This window comes from Diabrotica virgifera, chromosome 6 (genome assembly GCF_917563875.1).
Source record: "Diabrotica virgifera virgifera chromosome 6, PGI_DIABVI_V3a".
NCBI lineage: Eukaryota > Metazoa > Arthropoda > Insecta > Coleoptera > Chrysomelidae > Diabrotica > Diabrotica virgifera.
The window spans coordinates 44,298,204-44,323,444 of NC_065448.1; the positions used below are offsets into that span (position 1 = coordinate 44,298,204).

Consider the following 25,241-nt stretch of genomic DNA (forward strand, 5'->3'; position numbering starts at 1 on the left):
GACTTGCCTATGAATTGATATAATCTATGAATTGTACTGAATATGCCTATTTAATTTAAAAATAAAATAATTCTACTATACTTTAAAAAGATGTGTTTGGAATATTGATTTCAACCCCTTCGCCCCCCCCCCTTATGACACGATTTTGATAGGCAACTAGATGCTAGCAATATTTGTCTATGTATGAAATTTAATTTAAAAAAATGTTTCATCCGGCAAGCAGATGGGTACAGGTCGACCTATATTCGAATCTTATACTATTAGTAAAATGTAGACTTATACTACAATCTTCAATACTAAAGAAAAACTTACCATTTAATTTGGACCTGGCCTCAGAGAGCTTTTCAATTAATGCATTTATCGCAGCATTTGAAGGAGCTGTTACGAGTAGATTAGGAGATTCGTTACTTTGCATGGCTTTGAATATTATTTCGAATACTATACTAACTATAACAGACGACTTTCCGGTACCTGGTGGGCCGTGAATTAAATAGATACCTGGTCTGTTACCTAACGCCAATTCGGATGCCTCAGCGCATGTTTTTTGTTGTATAGAATTTAACGGAAACTAAAAAATACATGTATTTAATTATAAAATAAAATGAAAGACAGTTACCATGTTTGCTGCCATAATGTTAAAAAAAAGTGTGTGTACTTTGTGCGCACGTAAGAAGTTATACTTCTATATATTATGATTTCAATGAAACAAATATATTTTAAACATTTGATGTAGTTTTATTTAAATATTAAACTAATTTTAATACTTAAAATAATACTAAAAATTAAAAATAACGGTATTTCGTCATTTTTTATGAACTGGAGCCTCCCCGCAATTGCTTTTGTCTTGAGGAATCGTAGAAAATCTAAAAAACGTCAAATTTTCTACACAAATGTTTAATTTTAATTTTAATAGAAGTATAAATTCTTACGTGTGTACAAAGTACACACACATTCTTTTTTTTTATATTAGTCTAAAAATATATATAAAAACTATTTAAAAAGTCAGTACAACTATAAACTCAGTTTTATCTCTGAGTCTTCTTTTTGTCTTTTCTGTATTTATCCGGAGACCAATCATGTCAGAGTACTGTGTTAGCTTATCGACTTTTGTTTGCATTTGAGTTCTGTGTTCTGTTAACAGAGGCAGACGTCGTCAGCAAATTCAAGATCTTCAAGCTGATTAAAGAGGTTCCATCTAATGCCTGTCCGATCATCCGTTACTTTCCTCATAATCCAGTCTACCAAGATAAGGAACAAAGTAGGAGATAAGATACAAACTTGTTTAACACCGCTTTCAATAGCTATTTCTTCTGTGAACGCTCCCTCGTGTTCTAGTCTAGCTTTATACCCATCATAAAACAGTTTGATCAGGTTAATAATTTTTGTTGGTAGACCATACTGTCTTAAAACTTTCCATATTTGTTCCCTATTGACTCGGTCGAAGGCCTCTTCAAAGTCGATAAAACTTAAATCTATGTCTTTCTGCTATTCATTTGCTTGTTCTAGGATGATTCTTAAGGTGCATATGTGATCTATAGTGGAGCGTTTAGCACGAAAACCTGCTTGGTTACTTCTCAGTTTTTTGTCCAATTCTTCTTTCATTCTTTCGAGCAGAATTTTTGTTAACACCTTGGATGAGGCGCTTAGTAGAGTTGTTATTGCACGACAAATTTTACAGTTACTCAGATCTCCCTTCTTTGGGATTTTTATTATCAGTCCCTCTTTCCATTCTTGTGGCAGTTCTTCGTTGGTCCATATTTTATTAAGAAGTTTATGTAGCATATCAATGGCTTGTTCGGTGTCTGCTTTTATCAAGTCGATAAGTAAATTATCTATTCCTGCGGACTGACATCATTCTATCACTCGTTCTTACAACTTCTATTACGTTATCTAACATTTCACTATCAGCAATTAAACCAACTCCATTTCTGGTGTTACTACTCCCTACATACCACAATTTATATCCATCACCTAGTTCTTTCGCCCTGGTAGTAAAGTAATAAATAATGAAATTAACATGGAGTAAAACTCCCTAGTGTAATTGGTATATTTAATAAAAATTAAAAAAAAAAGAATGTGTGTGTACTTTGTACGCACGTAAGAAGTTATACTTCTATTATATGATTTAAACGAAATTAATATACTTTTTATTTATATTTTGTTTAAATATTAAACTAATTTATACTTACTACTTCTCAAACATTTTTATTAGAACAGTGCCAAAAATTAAAATAATAAAAGAATAAAACACACACAAACACATTAAACAAGCCACAAATGATGTCTGAACATTAATTGTCGAAAAAAATTTTAACTAAATACGTATTTTCTGAAAGTACAATTATATAATAAATATACTTATAATCATAAAATGTATTAAAAAAAACAAAGAAGAAAGTTTCTATTGGGACTCGAACCAGCGCTGATAAGCGCGGTTGGTATTGGAATTCATTCGCCTTCAACGCTTAGCCACGGACACTATGTGTCATTATTTACAAAGACCGACTAACTAAACGGATTAAACTTGCGATATTTTGATATTTTGAAAATTGATCAAATTATTTTAATTTTGAATTGAAATGATTTAGAATTGAAAAAATACAACAAAACATAGAGTAAGAAAACAATATATTAGGTGAATATTGATGGAAATTTTGATGGTAATCAAATTATATAAATAAAAGTATTACATACTATGTATTTTGGCAGATCAAATAGGTAGGTTTATACTCATGATACATTAACAATTATTACGTACCTGTTGCTTTTAAAAACTATTTAAAAGTCACTACAATATTATAAACTTTTTTGTTTCTGTCCTCACAACAATAAAACTAATATATTATACATTTGTTTAGCTTTACCTTTACCTCCAAACCACAGCTGTCCTACAGCTGCCATATCGGATAATTTTTGACATGTCATTTGAACATCCAATCAGAACAAAGTTATAATGCGCATGCGCCAGGCTGATAGGTTTTAACATATAAAAATTCACCCTCTATCGCCGGTAAAGAAGTATAACTTCAAAAATTAAAAATCCAAAAGAATTACGTTCATAACGTTTTCGGACTTATCAGTCCATCATCAGTGAACTCTCTGTCCTTGCTAAATAGCCACAATGCCAAACACTGGTTAAGATGTATGTTCTAACTACATAGTGAAATTTGTAAAATAATTTGGTCTAAATTGGATGCCAACGGATTACTACCAGCAACATGATGCTCTACTGCATTAAATTTGTAGCAGATGAATTTCTACTACAATGTTTTATAAAAAATATCCATTAATTTTAATCCTATCCCAAGAATAATATCTATTTTTCTAAAATATTTGGCGAGTTAATATATCATTAAAAAATTCTAAGCCGTCCCTGCTTATGAGTAATACCGTTTGTTTCACAACAGGAAATTTCCTGTTTACTTGTATAAACATTTATTGTTCTGGAAGGATCCGTTGAAAAGTCCCAGTATATTTCCTTTAAGTTTTGAGCGCTAAAAACCCTATGATATTATTGGTCAGAATTTTGAAAGATCCTCGAGTTTTAGTTGGCGATTGGTTAATATCTCGGTCGAGAAATGCTTCGGCTCAGCGCACGAAGAGAATTTTCGAAAGACATACATACGCCGCCGAAACGAAGATTGTGTGTTCGAAGGTTGAACATATCTTTTTGATAGAACTCAACAGACTCGAAAAGAAACGCACTTTGCCGGCTTTAAAATGGTTTTCTTTTTATGGTAAAAGAAGTGAAGAACTGGCAGTTTGTCCAGTAAATGTCAAGGAATATTATTACAATAGTTTCACAACATTTTACATGGATATATTCTTGTGAAACACTATTATTGTTATGCATTTTGATTTGCCGGTAAAAAAAAGTGCGTGGTTCCTGGTTTCCTGTTTTTATGATGTTATGGTAACATTCCTGTATTGAAGTACCCCGATTATATTTGATTTGGTATCAATTTTATCCTGTGTCCTGTTTGGTTCAAAATTGAATGTCTTCCCCCCCAATCTCGAATGGAAAATTTTTGAAGTTCCAAGTGTGACATGTGAATGGATTTTGTTTTAACGAGGTATGAATAATGTTTATTTTAAAAGTGGATATTAATTTGGTAAAGGTTTTACATATTTAAATAATTTGTTTTCAACATGGATTTTATAGTAAAGTAAATATAAAATGGCAGTGACTGTTGACAGCCATGTCAAGTTTTTGTTTTGGTACACTGCTAAAAATAAGGTTAAGAATTGTAAAACCATATATTTGTTTTTATTATTCATTTCTTGTTTGAGAATGTGTTTATTCTCAAAATAAAAATAAAAAGGTATAAAGGTTTAAATAAACATTATAAAATGTACACATTTTTATTTATGTAACCTCTTTCTTTAAGAAAATTATTAACAGATATCTAATACAAGCAAATTAAGTTTTAGAATAGAAGAAAATGTAATGGCATAGAAGCCAATAAAGGTAAATGATAGCCCAGTATAACCCCAACGAGGAATCTACGATGAATGTCCCCCAGTTGATTTCCAGTAAGTACTCGATATGAGAATTTGAGGATTTTTCAAACGGCGTCCCAATTTGTTTAAATAGTAGGAAAGTCCTCAAGTCTGTGTAAGTATCCTTTGCTTATTTGGTTATGTAGTTAGTCTTCTTTAAACCCTCCTACCCCTCCCAACGAATCTACGACCCGCCACCGCACAAAAAAATGAGCTGTCGTTCGCATGAAGGTTTGCGTGTCTGTTCCTTCTGCTAGCCCCATTTCGACTCCCCAGTATCTTAGTAGATAGTCTTTCCTTGATCCCATTAGAGCAGACAGGTAAAACGCTTCAAATTAAGAGAATTTTTGTGATTAGGTCTACATTGAACTAAATGTAGACCTAATCACTTATATTAACCATTAAACCAGACCATTGAACTTAAGTTCAATGTAGACCTAATCACAAAAATCTCTTAATTTAATGCAGTGCAGGGGTCACCAATTATTAGATTCCCCGAGGGTCAGCTTCGAGAACCTATGACACTTCCGGGGTCCGGACTTAATGCTACCTGTGTCTGTTTGTTCTAATTCGATTTCTTTGCGGATTCTTGTTAAAAATTATCCCCTATAAACAAATCAGAAGGGTGCCTAGCAAAATATTTGGGCCGAAATTATTAAACAATTTTTTGTAACAAAACCAAAACATCACCTTTTTTGCCCACAAAAATATGTTTTTAGCATTTTTGGGCCATCCTAAACAAAAAAGAACTTTTCAATTTTCTCAAAAATTGATAGATTTCGAGTTTTAACCGATTTAAAATCTGAAAAATGCGAAAATTAGCATTTTCGAAGCTTGAACACTCATGTGTAAATTATTATTTTAGTGCCTAAAATGAAGTTTAAACATTCAATTTCAAGATTTTGATGAGTAATCGGGGCTTATTTCAATTTAGACCGTTGTTTTTATTGGCTTATTTAATTAGCATATTGAAAATAATTAGATAAATAAATGATAAAAAAACTATGTTAATAATAAATTATAAAATTTTAATAAATGTCAAGTATTTGTTGGGAATTTTTCGCATAAGTACGTATAATATGTATAAAAGCGACAGAGACGCACCACAAAGTGCGACGCGCGGCGGCTTTAAAGTCGAATGGAGGGGCATAATTAACAATTAAAAAACAACGGTCTATATTGAAATAAGCCCCGACTACGCATAAGAATCTTGAAATTAAATGTGTAAACATCAATTTAGGTACGGGACAACCTGAAATTTAATAATTTACATAATGAGTTTTCAAGCCTCGAAAATGCGTATTTTCGCATTTTTCAGATTTTAACACTAGAAAGACGGAGGGGCCAATTTGGCCTCTGTTGCGATTTGAAGTTATTGTAGTTTTTTTATTTGAGGCAATAATAATTTCATATTTTATGACTTTTAATATTTTCATACAAAGACTTATTTAACACAAAAAAATATTGTTTACTAAATTTATTAAATGGTTTTTCTAACAAATCTACCATAGAAGTCTAAAGGGGCCAAATTGGCCCTGTGTAAGTTATCATCGTTTTCTGGGAAATTCGACGAGTCTTTCTTTCAAATTCCTGTCGGATGGGTAAAATTATATTTATGTAGTATGTTTATTGTAAATGGTTACCCTTATAGTCTAAGAGCTGGGAGCGGATTTTGTGCGTGATAAGTAATATGGAAAAACTATACGGGGATATGTTGAATTAGTTGTGTACATGACTTTCACCAACGGCAGGAAACCAGAGTTGGGGCCGAGGGTAGTTATAAGGGGTCAAAGTCGCGGATTTTATTATTTTTTTTATGACGCTCATGATCGAGATAGTACACCAAAATTTGGGAATAAGTAGGTCATGCCATACTTAAGTAAAATCTCTAGTGGCTCAACGCTGCGTGTCCGACAAAGGGGTGGAGGTAGGGGTGAATATAAAAAATATAAGAGGTTTTTTGCGACGTTCGTGATTGAGATAGTGCACCAAAATTTGGATATAAGTAGTCCATGACATAAATAATTAAAATCCCCAGAGCCGGAAACCAGAGTGGGGAAGGAAGGTAGCTATAAGGGGTCAAAATTCCGTTTTTTATTATTTATTTTGTGACGCTCATGATCGAGATAGCGCGCCAAAATTTGGGAATAAGTAGGTCATGCCATACTTAAGTAAAATCTCTAGGGGCTCAACGCTGCGTGGCCGACAAAGGGGTGGGAGTAGGGGTGAATATAAAAAATATAAGAGGTTTTTTGCGACGTTCGTGATTGAGATAGTGCACCAAAATTTGGATATAAGTAGTCCATGACATAAATAATTAAAATCCCCAGAGCCGGAAACCAGAGTGGGAAATGAAGGTAGTTATAAGGGGTCAAAATTCCGTTTTTTATTATTTATTTTGTGACGCTCATGATCGAGATAGCGCGCCAAAATTTGGGAATAAGTAGGTCATGCCATACTTAAGTAAAATCTCTAGTGGCTCAACGCTGCGTGTCCGACAAAGGGGTGGAGGTAGGGGTGAATATAAAAAATATAAGAGGTTTTTTGCGACGTTCGTGATTGAGATATGCACCAAAATTTGGATATAAGTAGTCCATGACATAAATAATTAAAATCCCCAGAGCCGGAAACCAGAGTGGGGAAGGAAGGTAGCTATAAGGGGTCAAAATTCCGTTTTTTATTATTTATTTTGTGACGCTCATGATCGAGATAGCGCGCCAAAATTTGGGAATAAGTAGGTCATGCCATACTTAAGTAAAATCTCTAGGGGCTCAACGCTGCGTGGCCGACAAAGGGGTGGGAGTAGGGGTGAATATAAAAAATATAAGAGGTTTTTTGCGACGTTCGTGATTGAGATAGTGCACCAAAATTTGGATATAAGTAGTCCATGACATAAATAATTAAAATCCCCAGAGCCGGAAACCAGAGTGGGGAAGGAAGGTAGTTATAAGGGGTCAAAATTCCGTTTTTTATTATTTATTTTGTGACGCTCATGATCGAGATAGCTCGCCAAAATTTGGGAATAAGTAGGTCATGACGTAACTAAGTAAAATCTCCAGGAGTGGAATGCTGCGTGGCCGACAAAGGGGTGGGGCAGGGGTGAATATAAAAAAATTTATGGGGTTTTTTGCGACGTTCGTGATTCAGATAGTGCACCAAAATTTGGAAATAAGTAGACCATGACATAAGTAAACAATATTCCCAGAGGCGGAAAGCAGAGTGGCGGACGAGGGTAGTTGTAAGGGGTAAAAGTCGCGGTTTTTATTATTTTTTTTGTGGCGCTCATGATGGAGATAATGCACCAAAATTTGGAAACAAGTAGATCATGACATTACTAAGTAAAATCTCCAGGGGCGGAACGCTGCGTGGGGGACAAATGTTGTGACGGGTCACAAAAAAAATAATACACACTGCGACATTGACCCCTTAAAACTACCCTCATTCCCAACTCTGGTTTTCAGCTCTGGGGATTTTACTTAGCTAAGTCATGGTCTACTTATTCCCAAATTTTGGTGCACTATCTCAATCTAGCACGTCGAAAAAAACCCCTTAAATTTTTTATACTTTCACCTACCTCCACCCCTTTATCGGCCACGCAGCGTTCCACCCCTGGAGATTGTACTTAGTTACCTCATGACCTACTTATTCCCAAAATTTGGGATTAAGTAGGTTATGACGTAACTAAGTAAAATCTTCAGGGGCGGAACGCTGCTTGGGGTACAAAGGGGTGGTAGGCAGGGGTGAGTATAAAAATATATGGGTTTTTTTTGCCGTTCGTGATCGAGATAGTGCACCAAAATTTGGGAATAAGTAGATCATGCCATTACTAAGTAAAATCTCCAGGAACGGAACGCTGCGTTGGGGACAAATGTTGTGCTGGGTCACAAAAAAAAATAATACACACTGCGACTTTGACCCCTTAAAACTACCCTTATCCCCAACTCTGGTTTCCGGCTCTGGGGATTTTACTTAGCCAAGTCATGGTCTACTTATTCCCAAATTTTGGTGCACTATCACAATCTAGCACGTCGCAAAAAAACCCTTATATTTTTTATAATCACACCTACCCCCACCCCTTTATCGGCCACGCAGCGTTCCACCCCTGGAGATTGTATTTAGTTACCTTATGACCTACTTATTCCCAAATTTTGGTGCACTATCTCGATCATGAGTGTCACAAAAAAAATAATAAAAACGGCGATTTTGTCCCCTTATAACTACCCTCATGCCCATGCCCAACTCTGGTTTCCGGCTCTAAGGATTTTACTTAGTTATGTCATGGTCTACTTATTCCCAAATTTTGGTACACTCTCTCAATCACAAACGTCGCAAAAAACCCCTTACATTTTTTGAATTCACCCCTGCCCCACCCCTTTGTCGGCCACGCAGCGTGCCACGCCTGGAGATTTTACTTAGTTACGTCATGATCTACTTATTCCAAAATTTTGGTGCACTCTCTCGATCATGAGCGTCACAAAAAAAAAAAAACGGCGACTTTGACCCCTTATAACTACCCTCACCCCCAACTCTGGTTTCCGGCTCTGGGGATTTTACTTAGTTATGTCATGATCTACTTATTCCCAAATTTTGGTCCAGTATCTCAATCACGAACGTCGCAAAAAACCCTTTATATTTTTTATATTCACCCCTACCCCCACCCCTTTGTCGGCCACGCAGCGTTCCGCCCCTAGATATTTTACTTAGTTACGTCATGACCTACTTATTCCCAAATTTTGGTGCACTATCTCGCTCATGAGCGTCATAAAAAAAATTATAAAATCCGCGACTTTGACCCCTTATAACTACCCTCGGCCCCAAGTCTGGTTTCCGGTAGTTGGTGAAAGTCATGTACACAACTAATTCAAAATATCCCCGTATAGTTTTTCCATATTACTTATCACGCACAAAATCCGCTTCTATCTCTCCTACTATTATACTGGTACTGTTCATCCACGGAATAAAGATAAAATTGTTGGTAAACACAAGTGAACACAAAGATACAATTGTGGGTGTAGAGGACCAAATGACGCGTCTTTATACTACAAAAGTAACTTCAAGACGATGGCCTATGTACGTGTTTTATAAATAATACTCTTGACTTGGAAGCAATAAATGCATGGAATATTTATAAAGAAATAACTGGAAGTAGACTCCGTTTTTGTAAGTTTATTCTTCGGTTGTGTGAAGAATTATGGGCCCCATACGTTGCCTCTCGAAATCTGGAACTACGCCTACCAACACCAGGTCTACCAACAACTATCACTGCTTATGCAGTGCGATAAGCACGTGATGTAAAAAAGCGAAACTAAACAAAAATATCGGAGAGGACCACAAAAAATCAAGTGGTGGATGCTAAAAGATGAGAAGGAAGGTCTATTCAGGGAAAGAATAGTAGAAAAAATATGTTAAAACATGAAAGGAAGCCCTAATACAATTTGGAGAAAAATGGCCAATATTATTAGAGAGGCCAAATGGCCAATATTGAAATACTTGGGAAAACGTCAGGAAAGAAGTTTGAGGATAAAAGGCTTGGTGGTGGTCAAATGAAGTACAAGGAAAAATAAAAGAGAAGGGAAAATTATATAAAAAGTGGCAAGAAACCAGATCGAACATACATCTTCAAAACTATATGGTCGCCAAAAAGGAAGCAAAAGTAGCAGTAGCAAAAGCTAAAGCAGAAGCGTATTCAAACCTATACGATCAACTTGATACCAGGGAAGGCGAAGCAAAGATATATAAAATAGCCAAACAGAGAGCAAAGAAAGCAAGAGATTTTAATCAGATTTGATGTATCCGAGATGAAAATAATAAAATACTAATTCACGAAAAGGATGTCAAAAAGAGATGGAGAAATTATTTTGACAGTCTATTTAATGAAGAATTTGACAGACAGCCTGTGGAGTTAACGGAGACAGTAACAGCAATGGTTACCAGAATAACAAACGAGGAAGTGGCTCAAGCGCTTCAAAAAATAAAGAAAGGAAAAGCAGTCGGACCAGATGATATTCCTGGGGAAGTATGGAGAGCATTGGAAGAGACACGACAAGTTGGCTAGCAGGTGTTATTTAATAGAATTATGGAAGTTGGACAAATGCGAGACGAATGGAGAAGCAGTATATTAGTACCTGTCTACAAAAACAAGGGAGCCATACAACAATGCACAAACTACAAGGCTATAAAACTACTTAGCTACTTCATGAAAATATGGGAGAGAGTAATTGATACACGGATACGTGAAGAAACCGAAATATCCGATAATCAATTTGGCTTTATGCAGGGCAGATCAACAACAGATGCAATTTTCATTGTAAGGCAACTGATGGAAAAATACAGGAATAAAGAGACCAACGCTTATATGGTATTCATTGATCTTGAGAAAGCATATGATACGAGTTCCTCGAGAGGTTCTGTGGTGGGCAATGAATAAGAAAGGAGTCCCTGGCGAACATGTAAAGATTGTGAGAGATATGTATGAGGGAGTAACAACTAGTGTTAGTACAGGTGTGGGAGAGACTGATAAATTTCAGGTGAAAGTAGGATTGTACCAAGGCTCGGTGCTTAGTCCTTATTTATTCTCATTAGTTTTGAACCAGGTTTTGAACAGCGAAACTACAGGGTAGTATTTCATGGTGCCTAATGTATGCTGATGATGTAGTGTTAATAGGAAATAGTGAAAGAGATTTAGAACAAAAACTGGAACAGTGGAGACAAGCTCTGGAGGAAAAAGGTTTAAAACTTAGTAGGACAAAAACAGAGTATTTGGAATGTTCATTTAAAGATGGAGTTACTACAAATAAAATAGTATCTTTGGATGGTGAAGTGATTGTGAAAAGTAATAATTTTAAGTACCTAGGATCGGTATTACAGAGTCGGAGATCGGAGATGCATGCAGTAGAATTAGGGCTGGATGGATGAAGTGGAAAGAAGCGAGTGGTGTGTTGTGTGACAGAAAAAGTCCAATGAAGCTGAAGGGAAAATTCTATAAAACAGCCATAAGACCGGCTATGATGCACGGAACTGAATGTTGAGCAGTGAAAAGAAAGAGGAACAACGAATGCATGTGGTGGAAATGAGAATGCTTAGATGGATGAGTGGAGTGACAAAGAAGGATAAAATTAGAAATGAGTATATTAGGGAAGTCTAGGTGTGGCACCAATTGATGCCAAAATGAGAGAGCATAGGTTAATATGGTTTGGTCATGTTTAACGTCGAGACGTTAATCACCCAATACGAAGAATAGCTGAAGTGCAGATTCCTGGTAGGAGTAGGAGAGGAAGACCAAAGAAGACCTGGAGGGAGACGATAAGGCAGGACATGTTGGTAAAGGGGATTAACATTGATATGACCCAAGATAGAATTATGTGAATTATGACCCCGCATAGGGATAAGGCAAAGAGAATGACGATGATGATGATTACTTTACTACCAGATATAACTGTAATACCAGCCTACTATTTTTTAATTGTGACTGTCTACCTTTAGATTTTTGTATTGCACGTAGTTGCCAGATTTCAATTTGCATATCAAAATGTATTTTCGTTTTTTGGTCAAACGGCTGAATTTAGAAAAAAATGTAAAAATGCAAAAAGCCTTTTTGGCTCTACATTGTGCCTTCTACCTCTACCTTTAGGGACCGCACTATTTTCGGGGACACCCTGTATAAGCAAAATAAGCAAAAGTTGAACATCTTACCTCTTTTCTCGTGATTCTGCCGTGTATTGGCATTAACGAAGATAATCTTTCTGGTTCCAAGATATAGTTAAGTAATGGACTTTGTTCTAAATACCTGAGGGTGCGAAATTGTCGCAAAATGTTGGCGATATTTGCTATTACTATCACAGTAAGTTTATTACCTACTAACGGCCCATTAGGTGGCTTAAGCACTATAGAAAACTTCATTAATTTATCTAGAAAACAGAAGGACATTATTTTAAATATATGTTAAGGAATTTAGTTGAAGATAATAAATAAAAAACGATGAAAACACAAATTCTTAAAGATTAAATGCTCTTAGTACTTCTTATGTTACAGAAACATAAACTTTTGTAAATAAGTGTATGTAAGTGAAAATCAACTATTACCGTAGATTTTATGAAAATTAGTGAGTAGTTAGATGATACCTCAAGAAACAAAAATAAAATGGTGCCAACTCGCGCTTTTACCCTGGGGGTGGACGCCACCCTTGCTTGGGGGTGAAAATTATTTTATTAAAAATGACCCCATAAATCGACAGGGACAAATTCTAAGCAAAAAATTTTAATTTTTCGTGAAAAAAATGCATCTTTTAAAGCGGTTTTTCATAAACTACAATCGGTAAGTTTTTACAAAAGTGCTAATAAAATCAAAATTGAAGCTAATAAAAAATTGAATAAATGCCTTACTTGAAAAACCGTTTATTATTAATTTAAAGTGAGTTACAGGTAATTGAATGTATATATTTTTTTCTGTGAGTACTCAAATCTAAGTATTCAAGCTTAAATAACGAGAAAAGACGCATTTATAACATACACTTACTAAACACTTGTCAAAGTACTCAGAAACACCTCTCAAATGAACTTCAGAAGAAGTTGATACCATCAAAATTTATGCACTCAAAAATTTTTCCAAAAAAATGTTGTTTTATTTTTAGAATATCTTCGTTAAATTTTATGATATCAGGTTCATGTAAAAACCATTTGAAAGGTCAAAGGCTATATGGGCTATAAGGTATCAAGGGCTATAGAAATCGTCTTAAATTTCATCGTTTATATTCCTTATATATTTTAAGATAAAAGTTAAATGGTCCCGGTTACACGCTCTTCGCAGTAAAATTTACGCTTTAAAAGTTTGTATTTCGGTTATTTTTTATGCTACAAAAATAAAAAATAATGTAAAAAAATGAAATCCACGAAATTTCCAAAAATTCTGATTTTCTTAAATCATATTTTTTTTCAAAATTATGCATTCTAAACCGGTCAAAATGTTTGAGGTCATTACTTATGCTAAAGTAAAAAAGAAAGTCTTATAGGGATTGCATATTATAAATTTTAATTTTTGTGGTAATGGCGTATGTTATTTTTCACTTTTTCCTAAAAAATTCGAGCCCCGAATTATTGCGATCCATTCAGAACAAATTATTTGAACTAGCCTTAGAATTTAGCCCGTTTTTCAAAAAAATTTATAAATAAATTAAATTTTTCAAAAACTATCCAACAGCTCTGGCCCATTTTTGCATACCATTCAAACATTATAATACCCTCAAGTTCAGGTACACTTAAATAAATTTTAATAAATAATAAAATAGTTATTATCTAACAATATTCAAAAACACCGATTTTGTCGTTCGTTTTGCAATAACTTTTTTGTTTATTAACAGATTTTAATTTAGCTATCTCATTTTCTGTATCTTTTTTTTCTGAAAAAGTTGTCTGTTGACATTAAATCTCTCTCCAAACAAGTTTTTAAGTTTTGAGCAAAAACTAAGTTTGACATTTTGATTGTTTATTTAACGATTATTACACTAAAAATTGATGAATCCCTAGATGGTAATCTTTTTGTAATATATGGAATATTATACTACACATTACAACTGTCAAACCCGTCTTTACAGTTATGTCGAGTAAAAATCTAACTTGATTGTCCTATACGCTCTGAGCTTCGCTGGTGTCGCCCTAGCGGATTACTAATTCAACTTTCACCGGTAATTTTTAAATTTATTATTTAATTGTTATCGCTTAATATTTACAACGCTAAAAAGTAATTAAATTGTAATAGATTTTTTAAAGACTTTGCTAATCATTTTGACGTTCTATTGATAAAATATGAATTTCTTACTTCGGATACTTTCACAATTATCGTGTAGATGGCGCTAAGATTAATAGATTAATTTATAATTACATATTACGGAACATTAAAACAACGTAAATTCAGTATTTAAAACGTAAGTATATTTAAGGTAAAAATATATACCACAGCTTTGACCAACTAATATTTTTTATAACTAATGTTTTTAATTTTAATTCTAAATTAATCACTTTGACATTTATGTCAAATTTCCAGTAAACGTTTACAGAATTGTCACTACTGGCGCTCGCGAATTTATAAATATCCCCTCTACGTACGAGCTCACAACGTATACTTAATTTCGACATGATACAAGAAAACAGTTACAGAATCTTGAACAGAACACAGGTATACAGAAAACAGGTATATTCGTCACACGTCACATGTTCGGGGTTGGATCTTCCTATATATAGCGTTTCCAGTAACTCTAAGAAATATAACACATACTTACCCCTATTATGTACATTTGTAATATATCCAAAATTATCTTTAGAATTCCTTGACCCATTGATTGATACACAAAAATTTACCACACAGAAATCGTCAGGTCTAAAAGAAGTATTTTCCGCTAAAATACCAAATTATTATTAGAGTACATTAAATCTACTATTAAATCTAAATCATTGTTTTAACAACATTAAACATAATCAGTTCTCGGATTGAACCACGCGACGCGCGACGGTAGTGCTGCACTGTAGTAAAATATACAGTACAGGGTATCCAGAAACTCTACCGATAAACGAAGACAAGAGATTCGTCAGATAATTTTAACAGGTAAAAGGGGGAGAAGTGTACTTTTGAAGTGTGTAAAATTAATAATTCTTAGCTGAGCGCTTTCGGCTTATAAAGCCATCTTCGGAGCTATGCTACAATAAAAGATCTCTAATGAATAATTGATCTTAGAATTCAAAGTATAACTTACGTCAAAAAGGTCAAAATACCACTATGAAGAGAGATGGGTTCCATTTATGATATGAAATACTTCTGTTTCTTATGTAGTTTTTTATTGGTTGGAAAAAACCAATAAAAAACTACATAAGAAACAGAAGTATTTCATATCATAAATGGAACCCATCTCTCTTCATAGTGGTATTTTGACCTTTTTGACGTAAGTTATACTTTGAATTCTAAGATCAATTATTCATTAGAGATCTTTTATTGTAGCATAGCTCCGAAGATGGCTTTATAAGCCGAAAGCGCTCAGCTAAGAATTATTAATTTTACACACTTCAAAAGTACACTTCTCCCCCTTTTACCTGTTGTCATAAGTGTGTACAAAACTTTTTCAGTCTTTACATTAGATAATTTTAAGACAATTTAAGCCAATTCACCTAGTCCGAAAATGCTTCCTAAGGGAGCTAGAGCAATTTGAAGATGGCGTCTGGTAATTAGTTTTTCTTAAATTCTTCCAGAACGCTTCTTTTTAGAAAAACAAAAATTGGTATGCGTATTTATCTTCCCGAGATAGATCGATTCCCTTCATTTCAAATGTCTATTACCGGTCATAGGCGTCCGTTTAACTAATGCGTAACGCAATTTTTGAAGATTTTTTACCCCCCTCCCCCCCCAACCTGCGTTACGTAATACTTGAACGGTCCCTTACCTACAATTTCATATTTAAACATTTTTTCGTGTCTCTGATGCTAATCTTTCTATTCTGAAGAAAATGGCATTGTTTACCAAATTGCATACATTCGTTATTCGCTTTTAACTTCACTTTTTTAAAACTAATCATTCTAAGCCAGTCAAACTTCTACAATATATTAATAATACATAAATAAAGAAGAACAAATAAGAGCAATGACTAAAAAAACCTCTAACTTACATTATTATGCTTGAAATTGGATTTTTCCTTTTTTTTTCAAAAAAATATATTGATTTCTTAATCGTAACGTTTTTTATTTTTTATCCTAGAGTTCGTTAAAAAAGAATTTTGTAGGTTTTTAAAAGATCTATAATGCTATCAATATTAAATTCTTTTAAAATTCTCAGTCACAAAAAGACGTGGCATTGAAAGGGTTGGTAAAGGTGGTGTTTGCATGATTTAATTGTCAATTGCTCACTCAATTTTTGCCGTAAAAAAATTTTGCAAACCAAGCTCTTGGGAACTAAATAGGCTACAATTTCATATTTAAATATTTTTTCGTATCTCTGATGCTAATATTTCTATTCTGAAGACAAGGGCATTTTTTACCAAACTACAAAAACTAGTTATTCGCTTTTAACTCCATTTTTTAAAAAACTAATCATTCTAAGTCGATCAAACTTCTAGAACCTATTAACAATATATAAATCAAGAAAATCAAATTAGGTCAATGACAAATTTTAATTAGGGTAGTGATTAGGGGGTTGTTTACGATCACTTTTTTTGCTGAAAAAATAGGGACTGACATTCTTTTCATTATGTCACTTAATTTTTTTAGCTAGAGATTTTTTTTTATTTCTGGAGATACATATTTTTAAATACTTTAAATTAGTTTCAATAAGTTATCTTTGACTTTGAAACTACAATATTTAGCATTTGACGAAGAAGAGCCAACATATAATAAAGTATGTATAGCTCGATTATTATTGGTCTAAAAGAAAATAAAAAAAAAACGGTTTTGTTTATTTTTTCAAAAGGTACATTTTTGTTATAGACCAGGGCGCATCTGTAAAAATAGTAGTACATTTGGACGTTGAGAGGTGACTCAAATTTGTTTGCAGAAATTGCTTGAAAATAACTCAAATAATAATATTTGAGTTATCCTCCCTCTCAAAAAGGCCCGGAACATTGTTTAAATCATCAAAATGTCAAAAAATGAAGGAAAAATTCGATTTTTTTCTTGGTTTTTTGATTATAACTTTAAAAGTATTCATTTCCGAGAAAAGTTGTACTGACATAAAAGTTGCGTAATTAAATTTCCTACAATATAAAATTGGTTAAAAATTTAAAAAATAATCACCCTTGTTGCAAAATAGCAATAATTGCGAAAAAAACATACAAAATTATACAAAAACAAGTATTCGCATTTTACGTTTTACAACCATTTATGCTATACTTATGACCTGCATATTTCACTCAAAAAAACTTTATGATACAGTAAAACAATACTGTAAATTTCATTAAGATCGGTTCAATAGATTTTGCAATCCAGCTTTCGCAAAAAAATTCATTTTTTCAAAATGTTACAGGACTAAAAATAAAGCAGATAGCAAGTTGAATTTTTTTTTGCTTATAGAAGTGTACTGTACCTTTCATTTGCAATTTGCAAAACTAAAATCGATTAACTACCACGGCGTCAGGAATTTTTTTAAATAAACATTAATTATTGGTGCTACGCGCAGGACAGCGGATAGTTTGCTCTGATTGGGCATTCCAATGACCTTTGATAATGATTGATACATTTTAATTTTTATTACATTTCGATATAAATAAATAAATTTGTTTATTGCAAAATAAAAACACATACTCTATCCTTTGAAATAACACTTTTTTTAGCAATAACTTTCTTTGATCATATATTTTAACTTGGAGAATAAAACTTTATTTTTAAACATATGAAATTGTTTAAATAATATTTCACAAACAATAATAAAATTAGTTTGATTTTTGTGGAATTAAAATATTAAAATACAACAAAATATAGAGTAAGAAAATAATATATTAAATTAAGATTGGAAGAAATTTTGGCGGAAATCAACTTGTGTGAATCGAACACCGCTGTCCTGCGCGTAGCACCAAAAATTAATGTTTATTTGAAAAAGTTCCTGACGCCGTGGTAATTAAACGAATTTAATTTTGCAAATTGCAAATAAAAGATACTGTATTCTATAAGCAAAAAAAAATTCAACTTGCTATCTGCTTTATTTTCAGTCCTGCAACATTTTAAAAAAGTGAATTTTTTTTGCGAAAGCTGGATTGCAAAATTTATTTTGCAAAATCTATTAAACCGATCTTAATGAAATTTACAGTGTTGTTTTACTATATCATAAAGGTTTTCTGGGTAAAATATGAAGATCCTAAGTGTAGCATAAATGGTTGAAAAAAGTAAAATGCGAATACGTTTTTGTATGTTTTTTTGCAATTATGGCTGTTTTTCAACAAGGGTGACTATTTTTTAAATTGATAACCAATTCTATATTGTAGCAAATTTAATTACGCAACTTTTATGTCAGTACAACTTTTCTCAGAAATGAATAGTTTTAAAGTGATAATCAAAAAACCACTCTTTCATATTTTGACATTTTGATTATTTAAACAATGTTCCGGACCATTTTGAGTGGGAGGATAACTGAAATATTATTATTTGAGCTATTTTTAAGCAATTTCTGCAAACAAATTTGAGTCACCTCTCAACGTCCATCTCAAAACAGATGCGCCCTGGACTATTAAGAAAAGTTGTTTTCATAAAACGAAAACTTTTTGAGTTATTAACAGAAAACTGATTAAAAACATATATTTTTTCGATATAAAACTAACACTTTTGATAGCGAACACTTTCAAAAAAAAACGTAAAGAACGTTTTTTGCTTATAATGAATGTTTTTACCAACTCCTGTAGTCAAAATATAAAAATTTCCACCACCGAGATGGGTTGGCATTGTTGGCAACCACCCCCATGGTAAAAGCGCCTTTTGGCACGATATAGATTTTGATCTATCCACTACTTATTATCAAATTTTCAAGCAAATCGATCGATTCTGTAAAAATTGCGAGGTTTTGTCCTATTTTAAGCTTCATTACTTGGACTATACCATTCACAGATTTTCCCATTGTTCGCTATTTATCGGCATGTGTCTATAAATTTGTAAAAAGCTCAAGTAATATTTAGTCACCCAGGATTCCGCATTCCGACCTATAGAGAATTTTCGCTCTCTACATAGATGTCGCTAACGCGTCCGTACGAATTGAATATTCTATTATGTTGCCTAGTGGGATAGCCAACTGAAGGAAGCGCTAAAACCGGCAACATTGCTTATTCCACTATCGTTGTGTAATCCCCTCTCTTTAACTTTGGAACTTGACTCATCGTCGCCGCTCCAACCACCGTCGAATGACGAATTACGGAATGAATCGAAGCGAATTAGGTGCATTAGGTGGGAAGCGGTGACCTTCTCGTTCGTACTCAATGGCGTGCAGTGTTGCCACGTATATATAGGGTGTAAATCTAATTTAAAACTAAACAATCGGTATGCAGTTTTATGACACAAATGCTTCAAAATAAGATGTAATGCTAAACAATATTCCTAAAAGGCAATATCAGAGCAAATCATGATTGGTGATCTTTGTCCCGATGCAGAGTCGGTCTGACTATTTAAACTTGTTCATCTTTTTCTATCTTAGGTCATACCAAATTAATATATGCTCATGAACAAAAACTAAGTTTTCAATCTAATAGCACATAAAACAACATCAAAAGATGTTAGGTACTCTACATCCTACCAGATTGAAAACAATGGAAACCTTCTCTGGTAACACCTCCGAGGCTTCTACAATTTGCAAGCCATAACGGATGCTGAGACTAAGGAAGATGAGGGAATTTTTCAATTTATAATTCACGTCCCATCTGCTCAGCGCGGTAAAGTTCCAACGAGAATGGTTCCCTTTGTACTCCAATCAGAGTAAACATGTAAATCAAAAATAAATAAACATTTTCAATTTCGTTCCAACACGAAATTACAGCCGCATCATTATTCTAGTTCAATCAGAGAGTCCAGCAAGCACCTCTACCGGTTTCGAAACTTATTAGTCTCTCATCAAGAGGCACATAATATGCTGCTCTCTCTGAACCAACTAGGAAAACCGCCGGCGTGCAGTCACGAATTGCAACGAACGGAATGGCAGGGATGCCCTAGCGGCAACTGCTAGCAAAAACTAAGTTTTCAATCTAATAGCACATAAAACAACATCAAAAGATGTTACTCTACATCCTACCAGATTGAAAACAATGGAAACCTTCTCTGGTAACACCTCCGAGGCTTCTACAATTTGCAAGCCAGCCATAACGGATGCTGAGACTAAGGAAGATGAGGGAATTTTTCAATTTTTAATTCACGTCCCATCTGCTCAGCGCGGTAAAGTTCCAACGAGAATGGTTTTCTTCGTACTCCAATCAGAGTAAACATGTAAATCAAAAATGAATAACCATTTTCAATTTCGTTGCAACACGAAACGACAGCCGCATCATTATTCATAAGATGAAAGACTAATAAGTTTCGAAACCGGTAGAGGTGCTTGATGCACTCTCTGATTGAACTAGAATAATGATGCTACTGTAGTTTCGTGTTTCAACGAAATTGAAAATAGTTATTCATTTTTTATTTACATATTTACTCTGATTGGAGTAGGAAGGGAACCTTTCTCGTTGGAACTTTACCGCGCTGAGCAGATGGGAGTTGAATTATAAATTGTAAAATTCCCTCATCTTCCTTAGTCTCAGCATCCGTTACGGCTTGCAAATTGTAGAAACCTCGGCGGTGTTACCAGAGAAGGTTCCCATTGTTTTCATTCTGGTAGGATGTAGAGTAACATCTTTTGATGTTGTTTTATGTGGTAGTAGATTGAAAACTTAGTTTTTGCTAGCAGTTGCCGCTACGGAATCCTGCCATTTCGTTCGTTGCAATCCGTGACTGCACGCCGGGGTTTTTCCTGGTTGGGTCAGAGAGAGCAGCATATGTGCCTCCTGATGAGAGACTAAGAAGTTTCGAAACCGGTAGAGGTGCTTGCTGCACTCTCTGATTGGACTAGAATAATGATGCGGCTGTAGTTTCGTGTTGAAACGAAATTGAAAATGGTTATTCATTTTTTATATGCTCATGACTTGACATGAGCATAGCGAGAATGTTAGTAGGTCCTTGGTCGAAAAAGGCTATTTGAAATTAACTTGAATGCAGATCACCAGAAGACAAACAGCGTCGTATAAGCAACCACCTACACGATGGATTGACGACTTAAAAAGAATATTAATAAAAATTGAACGATAGTGAAGGATTATAGAGCGAATTGGAAACAGAAGATGGCCTATGTTCAGCAGTAGACGTTCGAGGCTGACTGATGAAATTAAAGGGTCACTGGTGCAGTATTTGTTCAGTTATATTTAATGTAAATTATTTTTTATATTAAACTTAAAAGAACAACAATTTTATTTTATTGACAATATGATAAATCAAAATCATTCTAAAATTATCAAAATATCCCGATTAAATTTTCGACTATGTGATATTGTATCAACGTATATGAATGCTTGTGCATTAAAAATCTGCAACGGACTTTGAGGGAAAATATATTAAGTTACTATTGCAGCAAAAGCAATAATAACAAAACAAAAATACTTACACACGCAATCAAAAGTCACTGTCTTCTCACACCTTCTTGAATGTTCTACACGAACGTAATGGTATGGTATATTTTGCCTAAAAAGTATAAACTCAAAATTAGACATTATTGAATAATTACTAACTAAAAATTGATTCAAGTAATGGGAAAATAGATGAAGATGTATGCAGTATAGTAATTAGCCCTCTTTTGCCCAAGGTATCTCATAAGATACATGACTTTATAATTGATTTTTTCAATATTGGCGGCGCGGCGTGTTCAAATCTTGGTTGTCACAATCAGCTGTGCTGTTCTTTCTCTATACAGTTGGCTATCTTTGTTTGATTTAAACGGTTTTAAAGAATTAAGTTATGTTGATTTACTACATTACGACTGTTACTATTCTAATAATTTTTTTTTATAAAAACCAATTAAAGTGCGTTATTATTATGTTATTTAAGTTTCATTATTCACAAGTTTTAGGCACGAATACTTTCTGGTTTATTTTGCAATAAAAGAGGGTTAGGGTTGTGACAGAAAAAATTATTTTAAAAACACCGTTTTAAACGATTTGACTACAGGAATATTCAACGTTTTTTGAATGTATCGAATATACGGAGATTTCTCTTAAAATATACCTCTGTAATTTAAGAGGAAAAATGTACTAAATTAGTTACGGGTTAAAATGTACCAAAGAATAAAAATAGGTATAAAATTAAGTCTATTCAGTACATAAACTGTCTAAGCTGTAGAACTGGCGCACACACTACGGGGAGACTAGTAGTGTTATTCCTTGCTCGGGCATTGTATAATAGACTTCCTACTTTTTTATCTCACATAGATATCTGTTTTGGTATACGAGTATGCTATGATAATAGGGAACTTGCACATTATTGTTTTCTTACATAATAATGTTCAATTTCGTTTAAAAATAATATTTCCAAAATTTCACGCCTCAAAATCTCACAATTACTAAGAAGTACAAATTTAAAATCTTCTGTGTATTTAAATCGTTTCAAACGATCGAAAAAGCGCGCGAACACTTGTGAATTCATATCGTAATATTTTGTAATGACGTTTCTCCTGTCTCATATAAAAGTAAATGTTGTTTAAAGTACAACCAATAAATCCGCCAATAAAATATTAGATTACCAGTCGATAAAAAACGACGTTTAATAAAGTGGTTACATGCACGTTGAAAGGACATTAAAGACATTTTAGTTCATTCTCGAGGACGTCATGTATGTGAAAATAATTTTAATGTAAGTATCTGTTGTCTGCTTAATAGTTTTTTTTATAAATCAAGTGTATTAATCAAGTGGTATATTTTGGTAGATGTACATTACAGATTGAAGATATTTACCTGTACAATATTTTCCTGGAACTGGTTTTACCATAAAATTAAAATAAACCAATCAACAATAAAGATTTATGTTTATAATAATAATGGGTAAGTTATCAGACTGCCCTTTAGAAAAACCCTCTTCGGTCATTTTAAAAAAACTGTCTTAACAAAAACACTCAAATATTATGAAATATATAGTTCACAGTGTACTATCTAAAAATTTATAAAACTGAGATACACCATAAAATGACTACAACAAGTAAACGAATCTAAAACGTAATGAATTAATGGCGCGGACCTTGCACATTTATTGGACCTCATTGGCTGTGACGTCACAGCCAATGAGGGCGGGTTTTGGACTGGCTGCCATAATTTGAATTTTCTCTTGATTTTAATCGTTTTTAGGGGCCAAACGAAAGACAAAAACAACTTTTTTTTCTTTGATACATACGTATAGTATACAGTATACAGTATGTCCCTGTAATTTGTATCCATATGGAAAATTTTTTATTATTAATTTTACGAAAAAAAGTTATTCTTCATAAAAAGCTCTGCATGGTCCAAAACCTAGGATTTAACCATCAAATAAAAAATTGTTTGAATATTATATGAGGTATGTCAAAAACTTTGAATTTCACTCAAGTTTGAGTCAAGAGTAAAGTAGCTTTATTTTTCACAAAAAATTGCTATTGTGAAAAGTTGTTTGGAATTAAAAACTACACTCACCGGCACAAAATGAGGTCACAAAAAATTTTTGATTAAGTTTGACAATTTATAACTTTATTATTTGTGCTCCGATTTTCAAGATTCTTACAGCAGTTTGTAGGTATATGTATTGATATCGTTTGGTATTATTTCGGTAATAAAAAAAATTTGATTGCATAGCATTATACAGAGTGAATGGAAGCATTGTATTTTCTCCTAACTTTAAAGAATTCTGTGAAAAAATAGAAGAAATGATTTTGTTTCGTAGTCCTGTCATACTATCCCCGATCACGAAGGCATCACTAAAATTTTGTTTTTTGAATTATCCGAATATCTCTTTTGTTGTAAGAGCTGTACCATTTTTTGTAAATAAAAACACTGATTGACTCATAAAATACAGGTTGCAACATACAAGCTCCTAAGACTTGATCTCTCCATCTTGTTTTGGATCTTCCCTTTGGTCTTTTTGTTATTGGTCTCCAGCCAGTTATTCGCTTTAGCGTAGAGTCTGGGTTAGCTCTATCTGTGTGTCCCAGCCACCTGAGCCTTTGCGCCTTCACGAACTTGATTATGTCTTCACCCTGGATGACTTCTTTAATCTCTTCATTTGTTAATGTTCTAAATTCGCCTACACTTATCCTCACCGGTCCCATTATTCGTCGAATTATCTTTCTCTCTAAGATTTCTAATCTCATTTCATCTTTTTGTGTTAGGCACATCGTCTCTGCACCATAGGTGATCACTGGCCTGATTGCAGTCTTGTAAATTTTCAATTTGGTTGTCTTACTAATGTGTTTTTCTTTCAAGAATTTTTGGTAGTTCCAATAGGTTTTATTACTCAGTAGGATGCGTTCATTTATTTCATCCGTTCTATCATTTCTGCCATTCACCATCACTCCCAAATATTTGAAACGGTGTACTCTTTCAAATGTATATGCTCCAAGCTTAATTTCTTTCTCGATGTTCGTATTCTCTCTTGAGTACTTGAGGTATTTCGTTTTGCTTTGGTTTATTACTAGCCCTCTCTTCTTTGCTTCTTCTTCTTTATGTAGTATTAATATTATATTCTGCATGGTTTTTAAATCTCTAGTAACCAGTGCAATATCGTCTGCATACGCTATCAGCTGGGCTGAAGATTCGATAATTGTTCCCCTAATTTTGGCTGCTCTTATTGCACCCTCTATGGCAATGTTAAATAATGTTGTTGATAGGGAGTCTCCCTGTCTGACACCTACCTCCATTTGTACTTCATCTGACGGGCCTTCCATTGTTAAAATTCGTGCCTTGGATTCCTTCATCGTCATTTTCGTGAGACTTACTAGTTTTTCTTGAATGCCTAGTTGCTTCATATCATTAATTAGCTCTTCCCTTATTACACTGTCAAAGGCTTGCTTGTAGTCAATAAACAGTATATGTAGATCTATTCCATGCTCGTAACTTTTTTCGACGATTTGCGTTACAATGTGTATTGCATCTATTGTTGACTTACCTTCTCTTAATCCATGTTGGTATTCACCTATTTTTGTTCTCGTTTCTTTTTCTATTCTTTGTCTGATCAAATTAGTTATTATTT

The 25,241-nt window shown here is 33.7% G+C and overlaps 2 protein-coding genes across 2 annotated transcripts in view; both read right to left on the bottom strand.

Annotated features, from left to right (window-relative positions):
- Positions 1–12,396, bottom strand: part of LOC126885943 (uncharacterized) — a 73,388-nt gene extending 60,992 nt beyond the window's left edge. The window contains exons 1-2 of the mRNA XM_050652767.1: positions 12,193–12,396; positions 313–568 (exon numbers count right to left, since the gene is read on the bottom strand). Coding sequence (XP_050508724.1) covers positions 313–568; positions 12,193–12,225 — 289 coding nt within the window. The 5' untranslated portion in view covers positions 12,226–12,396. The remainder of the gene's footprint in view (positions 1–312; positions 569–12,192) is intronic.
- Positions 1–25,241, bottom strand: part of LOC126885939 (uncharacterized) — a 313,786-nt gene that overhangs the window by 215,839 nt on the left and 72,706 nt on the right. The window lies entirely within an intron of this gene.